The following is a 15,068-nucleotide window of genomic DNA, read 5'->3' as shown; positions in this document are numbered from 1 at the left end:
GTTACCCTAAAACTTCGTTGAGGAGAGCAGGGGCAGGGGCTAGAGTGTTTCCCTCACACAAAGCTGTATCAAGTAGAAATAGTTTTCAGGATCAAGATGAGTTAATTTTCTTCAGACAAAATCTTGTCACAGAATTTGCTCTCCAGGCTGTTTGTGTTTTCACCTGAGGATAATTCTTCTGATAAAAGGGATGACAAAGACAAATTAGCTGTTGTTTAACTGTCTAGCTTCTTTAAAAGAAATTGCACTAATTACTGAATAAGTAATCTTCAACTTCTTAAGCTTCTTTCCTGGTACTCTTGGTTCCCTCCTCTCTTGCCATGCTGTCTTCATAAAATTTTACAGTAAAGAGGGGCCTCAGGTAAAGGCTGTATAAACTTGGAAATCCCTTGCTTTATCAGGCTATTCTTGGTCTTTTAAACTGCTGAAGAGATGATTCCTGTAATCGTACTCAGAGAACACAACACCATCTAACACTTTTCAGGCAGTTACCTAAAGATGTCTGTTACCTGAAGGTGGCTTTGCTGGAAAAGTCCGGTTAGTTTCACTTCATAGAAAATGGTGCACTCATGACACTACCTTATTTGAAATCTTTAACTGAGAAAAAGACCATTTAAAACTTTAATAATTTTCCTCACAAGGATAACCCAGAAAGCTTTTCAGCTTATTTTAACTAGCTGTACTTGAAAGTGCAGTCATGTACTTACAGGAAAAGATGTGCAGTGTACAAATGTGCTGTCTCACAGCGTTCAAGGGGCAGGCAAGAGACAGATGAAGCATTTAAAAAGTCTCCAGGAAAGAGAAATTTATTTATTTGAAGTAACACTAAAGCAAGCCACATGAACAGTCCAAAATAACCAGCATCTCTGGAAGCTTGTTAACAAGAACATGACTGTAGCATTTCCCAGCAACTACCTTTGATAGTTGGTAATGTTTATTGTTCCTTATCATAAGTTTTTAGTGCAAGCTGGTTTCAGTAAAAACAGATTTCAATAGACATTAGTTCCAAATGCTGAAGTCCTACACATCAGGCACAGTGCCAATGGTAGGCCTTGCCCAGCTGATCAGAACTGTATAAGACAGTTTTAGAAGAGAGAAATCAATCACTCATGCTATTTTTGTTGTAATAGATGTCAGAGCCTGTGTCTTCTCCAGCAATTTTGATATGTGAACACAGAAAAGAACTTAAACTGTGATACCTCCTTGGTCCATAATGTCCCCAATACAACCGAACCCTGAAAAACCAGCAGAAGGTTCAACAGAACTTCCTCAAATTCTTGCAGCTATAACTACACTGGAATAGGAAAACAGTAATGCTTCAAGATTGCATTAACATCACACACAGAAATTTAACTTTAAACCACTAATTTTATATATATAAAAATATAACCATGATCAAGTACCTTGGATGCACTCACCCCAGGCCCTCTGACAGTCAGCATTATGATTTCTTGGTTTTAATTCTGTATTTTCTCCCCTCTACCAACAGCATGATAGACTACAAAGATTATTTTTTTTAAATCAGTGCATGAGGAAAACTACATAACTATACTGGTTTCTGAGTTATAATGTAACTGAATGTATTTTGCATTTTACATCTTCACAAAAAATTTTGTGATATCACAGCCATACTTTGTAGCTAAAGAACGTCTCTTCATCTGACTTCTCTCCTTGGCCTGTTTCGCAGTTCTCTGCAAAAGAGAAAGACAGGTCTGTTCAGTCAGTATTGTTACTTGGCAACAGCGTGCTTGATGGAAAGCATTAGCCCGTGGTTAAACTTCAGTCTAATTTTGCAGTAGACATCATAATGAAATGTAAATGTTTATTAAAGTGACATTTTCCCAAATCCTGAGGAAACTGTTGTATTGTAACAGTTTAACGCTACCTTTCCATCCCCGCTGTGTGGGAGGGAGAGGCTGGGAGCACAGGTCTTGGGCAGGTGGAGACAGCCCGGCCGAGGAGGAACCTCATTACGGTCTTCTACTGCCGCAAGGCGGGGCGGGAGGCAGGGAGCCAGGGCCCTGCCTGCAGCATTCCCCACGGACACCGGCACCATGGAGGAGGTTTCACCTCAGGGTGGGTGCTGAGCAACCCGCTCTGAGCCCCAGCTCAGGCTGCGTGTTACCTCCAGAGGCCCCCCCTGCCCCACATACTGCTGAGGGTAAACACCGCCCTGGTGCACATTCCACAGCCTGGCCCGCCCGTGAGCGGCTGAGGATTCCTGACTCGCCACACTGACCTCCCTGTGGCAGACTGTACACAGCGTCTGAAGGTTTTCCAGGGAGCACTGTCCTCCTCCACTGTAAACAGGCTTGATGTGGTCGGCCTGCCAGAACTGGCCTTCTGTAGGGTTTGTTATAATTTCATTCAACTGCAGGAAACAAAGGACATGACACTGGAAGCGTTAGATATTCCTTCTGAACTACAGGTATGTTCTACTGTAAGAACAAGAAAATAATTCAGGGAAGTAGCTATTTATAGTTTTCATCGAGAGAAAAAGTAAGCCTTAGCATTTTTTTGTTACTCCCACCGGACATGGAAACAACTGTGATTTTAGCTGGAGTATTTTCAGCTAGCCTGCAGCGTGCTGAAGCACATCGCAGTGGATCAAGGAAAGACAGAACAGAAGGTTCAGTTTCCTCAACTGGTACATTAAGTTATCTTCAACGCCATTTTATCATCAAGTGCTGATACTAAATATATGCAAATAAAAAGACTGCAACAGCTATAATCCCATCACAAAAAGACTCCAGCTAGGTGTTTGTCGTTTAATTTTTTGATCAAGTCAGTGGTAGTTGTAATAGCAAGCACTGAGAAACCTTAGGGGATAAAGCCCTGTCAGCTTTCAAAAAGCAAAGGACTAATTGTAACTTAACACGGAGTTGTGTTCACTTAGAAGGTTGTAAGATACCCCCAACTCCACAAAACTTCTCATCTCAGTCTTTTAGATGTGCACCACCTCATTTTAAAATGCTGCAAGCAGCAAAGCTGATCTCATGCATGTGACAAGTGACAGTAAACAACTTTTTCCTTTGCAAGTTCCATGGGTGTCTGCAGAATTTATTTAAACAATTTAGAACCAGTAACTTCTGAAGCAGAATTTCAACTTCTCAGCAGAAAATGAAATAGCATTTTAGTTTCTGAATAAAAATACCACTTTACGTAGGAACACTCTCCCTCCCTGCTCCACTGCCTTCAAGTCAGTGATGCAGCAATGACAACCATGGTGGTAGTTTGTAATGCATTTTGAGGCGATACTGAGAGGAGCTGTGACAGCTGGGTTTTGTTAAGCTCCCACCAAACATTCTGCAAAGTAGGAATAACCTAACACTACTACACTGCATCCATTCTCGTTTCATAACCATAACGTTTGTTAACAAAGTGCATTTCAGGTAAATCTGGCTGCAATATTCACATCCCTAAGGAATCTGAATTCTGATGCCTGTGCCTTTCAGCAATGAAAAAATGTGTTAGAAGACATTGGATTTCAGATTTTGGTTTTTTTTATTCCATTGTTGGTGGTAGGTTAACCTTCGCTCTTCAACCTGTAAGAACATTTTGGATATCTCTAAACTATCTGCTACAGGAATAGACAGATTAGCTGTTACTGCTTAAAACCCAGTACTAGTACCTGCCCAAGCGGAAGGCAAGACATCCAAGAACTCTCCAGAAGTTTCTTACGCTGACTCTTGGGTGCATCTCTGATGCTGAGATAAAGCTCCTGGGCATTTTGATTACAAAACTGACAAACGCCATGTTCAATTTCAAACACTTTAGTCCTAAGGTAGCTCTGACTAGAGCGAATTGAGAAGTCCTCCTGGCAGGCATGAGAGCAGAATCGCGTGTCCCAAGCACGGGCCTGGCAGCCTGGCTCAAGCTGAGGGGTGGGCTGTTGGCAGTTGAGGCAGAGAGGGTTCCCTTGGCTGTCCAAGGCTTGCAAATAGCCTCTGGGTTGGGAGGAGCCTTCAGCTTCCCCCTGCTCCCAGTGGAGAGCTGATGGGCCTTTTCCATTTTCTGAAGGCAACCTGTTTGCAGAGAACAAAGTACAGCTGTTAATCAAGGAGGTATTCAGCAACACGATTCAGCAGGTTTTTTATGCACTGTATATTTCCATTAGATATCCTTTATGCTCTGAAATACCAACTTTAGTCAAAATAATATCTTGCTCAGATCAATACCTGCACAGTGCATATCATCTACTTAGTTTACACTGTCATTTAAACAAAATTTGACAATATAACAGATTTTTCTTTTGCACATCTCACTACATTTACACATGTACACTGAATTATTAGCTGAAATAATGCTGTATTTATAAAGAAATGATGGTTTCTATCAGGTATGTACACATATAAATGTAAAATGTTTCAGCCCCCTCTTTCAACAGAAGTAAAAAAGTCAAAGGAAAGATCCTGGTTTCTCTGCGCAAGCTTCATGGCTACCTATCAATTTCCTACTCTAAACAAGGCTCATCTCCAGGCAAGATACACACTGCTTGTTTAACAAAATTTTTTAAATGGGCATTTTTATGTTCTTTTCTCCCTTCTTCTGAATTTTGAGGCAAAATAGAAGAAAATTTGGTGTCCCCAATTTGCTGTTGACCTCAACAAGCAGACCTGAGTTAACATTCTTTTTTCCTTAACTGAATTGTGTAACTATTTTCTTGTTTTGTTTTATTCAGTTCATTAGCACCTGTATCAACGGACAACAGATGTAATCTAAATTGTTATAAAACATAGCTCATCAGCACTACAAGTTTCTTACCTAAACACTGTACATCACAAGGTAAACACTCGTAGCAAATACTTTTGCTACCTTAAAAAAAAAAATTCTGTGGAGAAAGAGCTTAATCACCTTACTACATTAATAAACTTACATTGTGGAATGACCTGATTGTTCAATAGAAGCATTTTCATTCTTCAGACAAACCCCACTTTCTTTTGAGATGAGGCGAACGCTGCCCCCGCTGCTGCTAGCTTTGCTAAGTGAGGCTGCTGCTACATCCTCCTTGGTCATGTACCTAAAACAATAAAAAATTCTGTCAATACACTACAAAGGGAACAATCTCCCTCAAAGAATAATCACACTTAGCTGCAGCAAGATTGGTACAGCATATTCTCTTAAAACTGTCGTCATTTCCTGGGTGAGAAATGAGTAAAGTTTGGGAAAACGTACTTCGCCATAATACTTCCATATTAAATAAGATTTCTTTTTCTAAAACATATTCAGCTCTAACCAGCAAACTGATAAGTTGTTTTGTATATAACAATTAAAAAATGAAGCAATATGATATTGCTTGACAGTGAAATCCGAAAGCCATTTTGTCTCATTTCTGTGAAGTCTCACTGACATTCTAGATAATCCAGGAAGCTTTACAAGCTCTGGAGGACTCCTTGCTCCGTTAGTTATATTTGAACTCCCTTCTTTATTTTCATGTGAAAACATACAAAACACCACTGCTCTTAAGTAAAACTAAAAATCACTTCACACTGATCATTATTCCAAAAACCAGCATTCAGACAACTTCTCATAAGTATATCTCTCTGTACTATACATATGCCTAACCCTATACACTACCTTAGAAAACTTACCATAACCTACAGCGGCCTTCTAACGTGGTTCACAGTTAGATCTTTCCTATATTTTATGAAGGACACAATCAGGCAACAGGTTAAGAAACACTTACTACCTGCTGCTTTTCCTTATATTACTGGAATTACAAACTCTCTGTATTTACTTGAATTCTTCCCTGCAGCCAGAGGCACCCTGGAGAATTTAACAGTAGGGACTGAGAGGAATAAAAAGGTTTTAGATAGTTTGCTGAGGCACCTCGGTGAGTTAAGCTGTAGCATGAGAAGTTTCGTGGAGAGCAATGACAACATTGAAGCTGCAAATATTTGTCAGGGAAGACAGCATATCAGAAAAAGGAAAGAAAGTGGAGAAAAGGTGAATTTAGATTTTAACAAGGATTAAACACTAGCCCTTTTCAGTGACACCCAGCAAGGAAAACAAGTTTTGAGAAATGTCATCCACAGAGAACAGAATTGCTTAAAGAAAAAATGAGTATCATAAAGGGTTGGAGTAGGCTGCGAGTTCAGATTAAAACATTCTGTCACTGACAGCACCTAATGATTTATTTCTGCTTCCAGGTGGGGAGAACAGGATTCTATGACCTTACTCTTCTGTTGAGTCCCTGAGGTCAGGATTTTTCCTCAGAAATCCCTGGTGAGTTCCACATGTTTAAGCATGCAGTGCAGCAAAGCCAGAACAGCTGCTGAATGCGGCACAGTGCTGGACAGGGGAGCAGACACCTCCATTCCAACAGATTTACTGCTGAGCTCGGCTGCCTACGTTTGTCACTATGCGACAAGCGATCATCGAACGACCAGTTTACCGTCTCAGCATCATTCCACTGAAAGTTACGTTAAATATATCAAACTTCCTGCAACAATTAGTAAGAGGAAGAAAAATTAAAAACCACATACCTTTTTGTGCTGCTGACCACTGACTGCTTTTTAGACAACTCCTCTGCAGCATGAATAGGACTACAAAATATCTGACCACTTTTTCTGACAATCTTCTGTTTCATTGCTGTTATATGACTCCATTCTTTCACAAACCTCAGTATCTAGTAGAGAATGCTATTGTCAGCAGCATGACAGGCATTACACAGAACTATTTAATTACAGTGAAAGAGTGCTCTGAATTAACACATTCAAAACTGGATGAAAACAGCTGGTATGATCGGAGATGGTCCCTTCAAGTCATTTTTCATACAAGCTGCAATCCTCCACCCTCACCTGATAAAGAACTCCGACAGCTTTGGCACTGACTGCAAAAATGGTTTCACTATGTGTGTTGATCCAGCAGGCAGAAAATAAGGCCAAAAATGGCCTTCACTAATCTAAGGTATAGCAGTAGGAGAAGGGTTTCTTGGTAAAGCCTCAGGTAAATATTTTGCTGATGAGAAAAAGATATGCAAAGGAGTTTTCTTCTTACAGCAGCCATCCTCCTCTTGCAGCCAGTCAGACAAGGAAAGTTTGCTCCCATTACTTGAACAGCATTTATAATTGGGTTTACAGACAACCCTTCTTCTTTCCTCTAACATTCTGAACGTGTTTAACACTGGATTAACAATCTGTAGTGTACAGTCCCTAATGTCAGCATTAAAGGCTTAGCTACAGGTAAACTGGAAGAGCTGTTCAATTCAACTGGGTATTAGTCCGTTTCTCAACAAATGTTTTCCAACTTGTAAAATTTTAATGGACTCACTGATATACTTGCTTTGAGGTAATTATATTCCTTCATAACAATGCAGTGTCAGAAAAACACATGTAATAAAAATTGTAATGTAAAAATTACTAATTGTAAATTAGTAATTAATGACATGAGAAATCAGATCACCAAATTATCTTAATAATGCATCTGCTATCCTCTTTTCTGTGGCGTTTTAGTGTAGCACACAAAGATCTCTCTAGCAAGCAGACATGCTTTACCATCAAAATTGTCCAAGGACAACAGATTTGAGCAGTTTAACCTGCCTTTCATCTTCTTTCACAGAAACCTCAAACTGACACAACCACTGGATCCTGAGGAAAAACCGATGAACTGTTTAACAAAGTCAGAAGGGAGATGGAGACTATAGCACAATATTGACCACATTTCCTTATTTTGCATTTAGAATTTGAAGTATAATAAAATAAAGAAGCTCAGAGGAACTTAATTTCAGATATTGAATCAAATAGGTTTTTTTACAGGCTGGGAAGCCAGAAAAAACTTTTGAAGCTGTAAACTAACAGGACTGGTGTGATTAATGGATTTCCCCAGTAACTTTAACCACAGAACAGTGAGGAAGTGAGGGAAAAACTGTTCTGCATAGGAATTTAGAATTTATAACATGACCGTTTGCTTTAGGATATGTGTAGGGGAAAAATGATTTCATCCGATCCTCATCTCTGCAATAGAAAATAAATAGGAGTAACAATATGACAACTGAACAAGTGGCTTGGTGGTTTTTTTCTGTTCTGTTTTTCCACTCTCTTCCCCACTGACTTGCAACTACCTACAGCAGTCAGTATCACACTGTTTCTGAACATGGAGTATGGAAAGAATAAACACATTGTGCAGTGTGGACTTAATTGTGACTTCAGCTTTATCCAGGAACAATACTTCAAGATTAGGACATGCCAATGATTTTTTTCTCCTTGGAGTATTTTTACATGGCAAGTGTAAAAGTGTACAGATGAGTCTCACTTCCTCAGAGTCAGAGCAACAAGAAAGAAGTCAATGAAATGGCAGGATGTAAAGGGAACAGAAACAAGAAGGTACTTCCTTGCTTCTTTTTGGGAGCATTTACTAATATAGATCTTCTAATCTAGAGGAGAAGGCTAAGGGACAGGAATTTCCATAAGGCCGTGCCACCCCCTGCCCACAAACATGGGATTCCTAACTTGTCTTTTCAGCCTAGCAAATAGCTTTTAAATCCTCTAGCAACATTTGTGTTACCCGCTCATTAGCAGTTTCACAAAACCATTGGTTGAATCAGTCAGGTATCTGTCTTACAAATTTAAGCGCCAACCTTGCTGGAGAACCTACCAAAAGAATCAGTTTTGCTCCTACATGATAGAATAATTCTACACAATACAATATTTTCCAAATTATATCTCACTTTAAAAGGAGAAAACAGTTAAAAATTATGTTAAGCAGATAATAATTGCACATTCAATTTAAATTCTGTATTTCCTTACTTGAGTACTTGGGTTTACAGAGTTAATGTTCTCCTCAAACACCATTATGAATGTGATCTTTATTACTGAATTAACTGAAGCTACATGTGTCAGCGGAGCTGTGCCCTACACTGCTTTGAAAATTGTTAGAAGACCAAAGGAAGAAGTGAGAATGGGGGCATGCTCAGAACTGCAGCTCTGACACAATCTAGCACATTCTTAATCCTGATGTGCCCTGCTTAATTCATAACCTTTAAAATGCTATTTTGTTGACTTATGAATGTTAGTTACTAATCCTGTAAATGAGAAATTAAATGATGCCTGGTTGAGTCCATCTACCGAAATGTTAACAGGAGGCATGATAATTTGCCAAAGTAACAGACTGCGTAATTAATATTCACATCAACATTTAGAAGATCTGCTTGCACTGATGAAACTGTGACTAGATCCCAAGGCCTGGAAGTGTTCTGCATTTATTTAAAAAAAAAGTCAAAGCCCTCCATATTAAATATTATATTACTGTGACAGTAGAATTTGTTCTTACCGATGAACGATTTTGTTTATACTGGAAAGCCTCTGGCAAATCCTCCCAGTTATCCAGCTGTATGTCCAATGGGATGAAATTATGATTCAGTGGTTCACCATCCTAGACAAGAAAACAGTTTTGTTTACAGATGCAATGTAGCACAATCTAAAAGAAAAAAAAGTATCTATTTCAAGTGAATTATCTTCACTTCCTACTAAATTTAGTCCCTCAAGGTAAGATTTTTCCAGGAAAAGAAAAAGCAAGCCACAGATGTAAGATAATCCCACAGATGAAAGAAACGTGATTCACATTAATATACCTAAAAGTAAACAGGGTGAAAATTTTAACTTTGAAAATATCTCAATTTTTTTCATTGCAAATAGTGCAGGCACACAAACTGCCTTAAATTAGGAAACTGAAATTATAATCCTCTTGACTGAATTTCTAAGGAAAATGAATTATTGTAGACTGGAGAATGTCACTTCATTACAATTTAAAAATCAGAATCTTAGATGGAACATTGTTTATTATACTTTTTTTTTTTTTAAAATGTCTGAGCAAGTTCTCTGACACTTAATTTTTAAGGATCAAGTTGTTCCAGTGGGTACCAGGACCAGTGGTACCCAGGAACTTATTGATGATTCACAAACATTCAAGAGAGGGACTCAAAGCAGAATTCCCCAGTGTCTTAATTTTCAGCAGAAAGATGTTGTGCAGTATCTGGCACAATGAAACTCAAATCCAAGCCAAAACCAACCCAGACCAATATACAGTTGCCTAAATATCCAAAATGCATCTTTGTCTTACAGTAAAATGTGTGAAGCTAGGAAGCAGTGTACATTTTAAATATATTGAACAAGTTTTCAGATACAAGAGGACACTCTTTTTGACTTTTCCCCAGACGTATCAGTTAGCCTAATAAAAATGTATTATCTCAAAGACTTGCCCTCAGTTATTTGTGATGCTTTGCTGTTGCACCTGAATACAATGACTCATTCAGCAGCTTTGAAGAAATCTTCTCAGTGAACTTTTCTATCACTTAAAAGAAGGAATTGGAAAGTCCTGATTCCCCCTTGAAAATGACCTGGAAAATTACCAAGTGCTAGTCTCTATACTCCCATTACCATTGCAGATTAATGATAATGTGTTTTATTCAGGAAGTTTCTGACTTATACACAGCATCAGTGTCTAGCTTTCTGAAAATGTGGTGAGATTTGATTTACTTAGTCTGTCAGGATTCACTGCCATTTATATTTTTATTTTAAATGTTCTATTAAAGTATTTTGTGATAAGACACTATAATAAAAAAAAGGAATCTTAAACAACTATCACCTGCATTTCTAACAGATGATCTGAGCATTCATCTAATGTATTAGCCCCATTTTGTAAGCTAAGAGAAGAGTTAGTAGTTATGTATCTAGGGAATTATTACTTAATTCCACTGAGAAAGAACTACCTAATAAACTAATTTTTGTACATTTCAGCTAATACAAAAATACTGGTCTTTTCATATAAGGTATAACAAATGAAAGTATACATATACATTTCATATGACAACATTTTACTCAGTAATTTTAAAATCATAATAAACTTGCATATTTCAGGTTTACCTTTGTATAGAGGTGAATTCTATCAGTATTCCTGCTTGCACAAAACATAAGACCATCATATATTGGAAATGCATCAGATTTATCTACATCTCCTATAAAGAGAAATGATGTTGACATTAAAAAGCATTTTTCCTTCACTCATTTCATTCAGTCTACTCAGACATTAAAAATTATATTTTACACGTTTTTTAAGAAGTTATTTGTGAAATTTCCCGATTTGGTGTACATGCAAACACTTTTTTGTATGAAGACCGTAAATCTTTCTTTTTAATTTTTCTTCAAATGTTCAGCAATCGTGGAAAAAAACAGGAGAATATATACCTCATGAGGATTCTGTATCTAATTTCATAACAACATAGTAAGATACACAGCTCAAACAGCAAGCTATTAAGCTATTTGTGTATTTTATTTTTTGTTTTCTTCTGAATTACTGATCATCTGTTTTGCCTGTGGCTGCCCTGAACACAAATAAATGACATCCTAAGTTTCAATAAAACTATACAGGTTCACAGTTGCTAGTTTGACATAGTTCTTATGTCAGCCAAAAACTCTGTATTGCTTCAGGAGTTGTATGGAAAGGCTGGGTTTATCCATCATCAAAATTCAGTAAACACCCCAGGTTAAAATGAGAAAGTCATGTGCTAGTGTGTGTACTTCCACCTATCTTTCAAATGTGTAGGTTTTTATTTAAAAGTTATTTTTCATGCCAGGGGCATTTAATACAGTTTTGCAATGGGAATAATAGTTCTCTCACAGGAGTCCCACTTTACCTTCTCCACACCTTTTTTCACTTTCTTCATTTTCAATTTCAACAGTTTCCTGTTCATTGATTTCAACAAATTGCTGGGTCACCATTTCTCCCAAATCTTCTCTTCTGTCTTCAGCTTTGCACACTGCACTCTCTTCGTTTCTTCTGGAGTCCTTTGACACATCTTCTTCAGTCTGGCTAGCAGCAGCTTCACAATTTCTCTCAACTATAGATGAAGAAACAAGTAAAGCAATTATTTATGCTACCCTCACAAAGAGGAACCTAGTCAATACACATCTGGAGACAGGACTATGTAATTGAAATACAATTGCATTTTATTTTCTAATGGTACAACCACTTGGGGAACTAGAGGTACCTTTAATATTAGGAGAATAAACATATGGAACAAAGTTTTCCATTTATGCAATTTCATGCACCCAGCTTAATGTCAAAATATATGCAATAAATAATGCAGTTAGCAATTCTATATTATATACAGTTATTGTATACCATAAACACATAGTAGTTTTCCAGGGATTGATCTATACCTGTGAAATTCAGAAGCTGTCCTTACTTGAACAAGCACAGAGACTTAAATAAAATTAAAATTAAAAAAAAAAAAACAAAACCAAAAAAAGTTACTTCTTCCTTTGCAATTGAAATGGCAAATAGGGGGATAGATTTATAAAAATGTTTTATTAGATTTCCAGATAGATTATAAATAAATTCAGTACAAGACATCTACTCTGACCTGTTGGAGCAAGAAATGCCATAATGTCCAGGTTATGTCTCTCACAACAAATACACAATACCGAAGTTAATAAAACATCTATACCACATAATTTAGTTTTGACAGGTAGAGAAAAAGTTTGTCATTTCACCAGATTCAGAATAACAATAAACCTCAAGGAAAAGGAAAGATACATTTGCTGCAAAGAAAACTGAGCATCATTCTTCCTCACTGAATTTATATCCTGTTAACATTTATCTGAATTTTCCATTTGTTTCAAATTAGAATCATGTAAAAGATCCTTGGGGAAAGCAAAATTAAGAAGGATCACTTAATGGGTATCTGTTCATGTAAAGACACCATTCTTCATATTTTGCCTGGATTTGTGTATATTCATATATGCAAAAATATTGTATCTTCTGAAACTAATCACAACTGAAACAAAAAATGCATATTTTTCTCTGCAGCACACGTTACTTACCATTACTGCTTTGAGGACAATTGCACATTTCACAGTAAGGGAGCAATTCATTATTACTATAAGTGCAAACACTACAGTGCCAAACTTTAAATAAAGCCGTACTTTTGCTTGAAGTATTTAAGCCACGAGGAAAGATTTCATTGGTTCTTTCTGAAAACAAAGAGGGCTTTTTTCCAGTCAAAGATGTTTTCTTTTTCTTACTGGAGTTGACAGGAGTAGATCCACTTATGCTTCTTGCTCTTTTAGCTTCACATTCATAGGTACTTTCATGACAAATTGTATCCACATCACTTATTCTTGTGGAATCCAGGTTTCCATTGCTCTTCTCTGTATCCTCTTCTTTTGTGACTTCAGAAGATTCTGAATCATTATCTAATGATTCATTACCAGAAGATATTTTGCGTTTCTTCTCATTGGAGGATTTCGGAGAAAAGAAAGAACGTATATCATGCTGTCTTTCCTTTTCAAACTACGAAAGAGGAAATAAAATACGTAAACCCCACTTATAATTACTGCATCAGAAGCTGTTAAAATTATGATTTTTCTCCATTAATATTACTCTCTAATACAAGAAGCTATTTTTAGTTTGGAGATGGAAACAAAAGGTATCTTCCTTTAAGAACAAACAGCTATCAGAAAGAGCAATTCAACATTCTTCTTCTATTTTGTAAAAACTATTTTCAATATTCCCATGAAAATTCTGAAATAGCACTATCAGAAAACAAATACACAGAACTGGTATACTATGTGCCTTTTTTAATAATGCTTATATCAAGAAAAGGCTTTTAAACATTGTTTTTAAAATAATAGCCAATTAAATTCAGGACAGCTAATAAAGCTGTAATTTAATCACAAATTACTTGGTCTTATCTGACTCTGAGGGGGGGGTCAGTCATCTAAATATAACATAAAGACCCATCAGAAGCCTGTAGATGACATTTATACTCAGCAGAGCTCTTTCTTCAACTTCACCTAATTTTTAAAATGGAATTTACATTACCTTTTTCCCACTTATTTAGTGTTGCAGATTAGTAAAGTCTGCAGTGCACAGAAAGCTTAAGTGAACAATGGTTATAATTTTTTTAAATGAAAGAAAACAGAAAAATATAAGTTTTGAGTCTTACATGTGTAAATAAAAGTTCATTTTTGGAATCTTCTAAGCTTTCATTTGGGGTCCAGGTCTCAGCAAAATTCAAAAAATCCCATTTCTCCTTATCACATTCTTCAGCCTGCATTTTCTCTTTTTTGCCATTCAAGGTGCTGCCTGTAACTTTGGCCTGCAGAAAGAAGGCTTGCATAAAGTTTCCAAGGCATTCACATGTTGAAACAAATTTATTCACTCCATTTGTTTCCCTTGGAAACTTAATTCAGCATTCGTAAAGTAAGAAATGCTGTAGTAATTCAAAATAACTCAAGTGATTAAAACTATTCCTCTTCCAGCAGCCACTTCTGCAAGAATGACAATAAGTCACATATTTAACACATTATGACTTGTGAGAAGGTGTATACAAAATGTCAGTATTTACTGAAGTTAAAAGAGAATATATACATCATGTACATCTCTTACAGTCTTCACACATTTTGCTTGGCACTTGCAAACAAAGGCAGAATTAATTGAAAGAAGCAGTTTAGTGACAGAACTCTGTGCCATGTTTACAGAGACTTACTGGACTGACTGAGAGTTTTTTCAGAGGTACCTACAGGAATTCGAATACAGAGTTTTATTCCCCAACTGAATGTCCAACACAGTTTGCAGTACCTAGATTCTTTAAGCTGTGATTACTTTTCAGCAGGACAGGAATATATTGGCAAGAAAAAAATTATTATCAGTTTCTCTACTAACTGTGTGGACACAAACAATTGCAGCACTACAACACAGGGGTAACCACATGCAGGAACAACCACCGTTAAGTCAGCATTTGCATCAGAAGAAACCCTGTGTAACCACAATCTCAAACAATTCTGGCAAATAGAGTTTAAAAGGCAGTTGCTTCTATGGTGACACTTCCAGAAATGTCAGAAAACAAGAGGTGACAGAATACAAACACACCTCAGTTATCTAAACAAGACGCTAATGAATGGTATCAAAGGCTACAAAAAGGTCGTAAAAGCAGAACAGAATACTCCTCCTAGCAAGGACTGGGTAATACTTGAGGAAAACAGCAACAGAAGATAAGACTACTATAATCTTGGGTCTGACGAAGAATTATTTGAGAATGCTTCTGCCGCTCAGAAATGAAGTTTAGT

At 37.1% G+C, this 15,068-nt stretch overlaps 1 protein-coding gene across 8 annotated transcripts in view; it reads right to left on the bottom strand.

Annotated features, from left to right (window-relative positions):
- Positions 1-790: 790 nt before the first annotated feature.
- ZRANB3 (zinc finger RANBP2-type containing 3) overlaps positions 791-15,068 on the bottom strand; it is a 52,860-nt gene continuing 38,582 nt past the window's right edge. For 6 of the 8 annotated variants that reach the window (XM_074828582.1, XM_074828584.1, XM_074828583.1 and 3 more), the window contains 10 exons: positions 13,946-14,098; positions 12,822-13,290; positions 11,633-11,836; positions 10,863-10,954; positions 9,271-9,372; positions 6,486-6,628; positions 4,877-5,020; positions 3,632-4,025; positions 2,240-2,371; positions 791-1,691 (listed from right to left, as the gene is read on the bottom strand). In XM_074828582.1, coding sequence (XP_074684683.1) covers positions 1,593-1,691; positions 2,240-2,371; positions 3,632-4,025; positions 4,877-5,020; positions 6,486-6,628; positions 9,271-9,372; positions 10,863-10,954; positions 11,633-11,836; positions 12,822-13,290; positions 13,946-14,098 — 1,932 coding nt within the window. In that variant the 3' untranslated portion in view covers positions 791-1,592. The remainder of the gene's footprint in view (positions 1,692-2,239; positions 2,372-3,631; positions 4,026-4,876; positions 5,021-6,485; positions 6,629-9,270; positions 9,373-10,862; positions 10,955-11,632; positions 11,837-12,821; positions 13,291-13,945; positions 14,099-15,068) is intronic. The other 2 variants (XM_074828585.1, XM_074828587.1) reach the window with 2 other exon arrangements.

This window comes from Strix aluco, chromosome 6 (assembly GCF_031877795.1).
Source record: "Strix aluco isolate bStrAlu1 chromosome 6, bStrAlu1.hap1, whole genome shotgun sequence".
In the NCBI taxonomy this organism is placed as follows: domain Eukaryota; kingdom Metazoa; phylum Chordata; class Aves; order Strigiformes; family Strigidae; genus Strix; species Strix aluco.
Note: the sequence above shows the minus strand (reverse complement) of the source record. Positions and strands in the feature narration are given on the sequence as shown.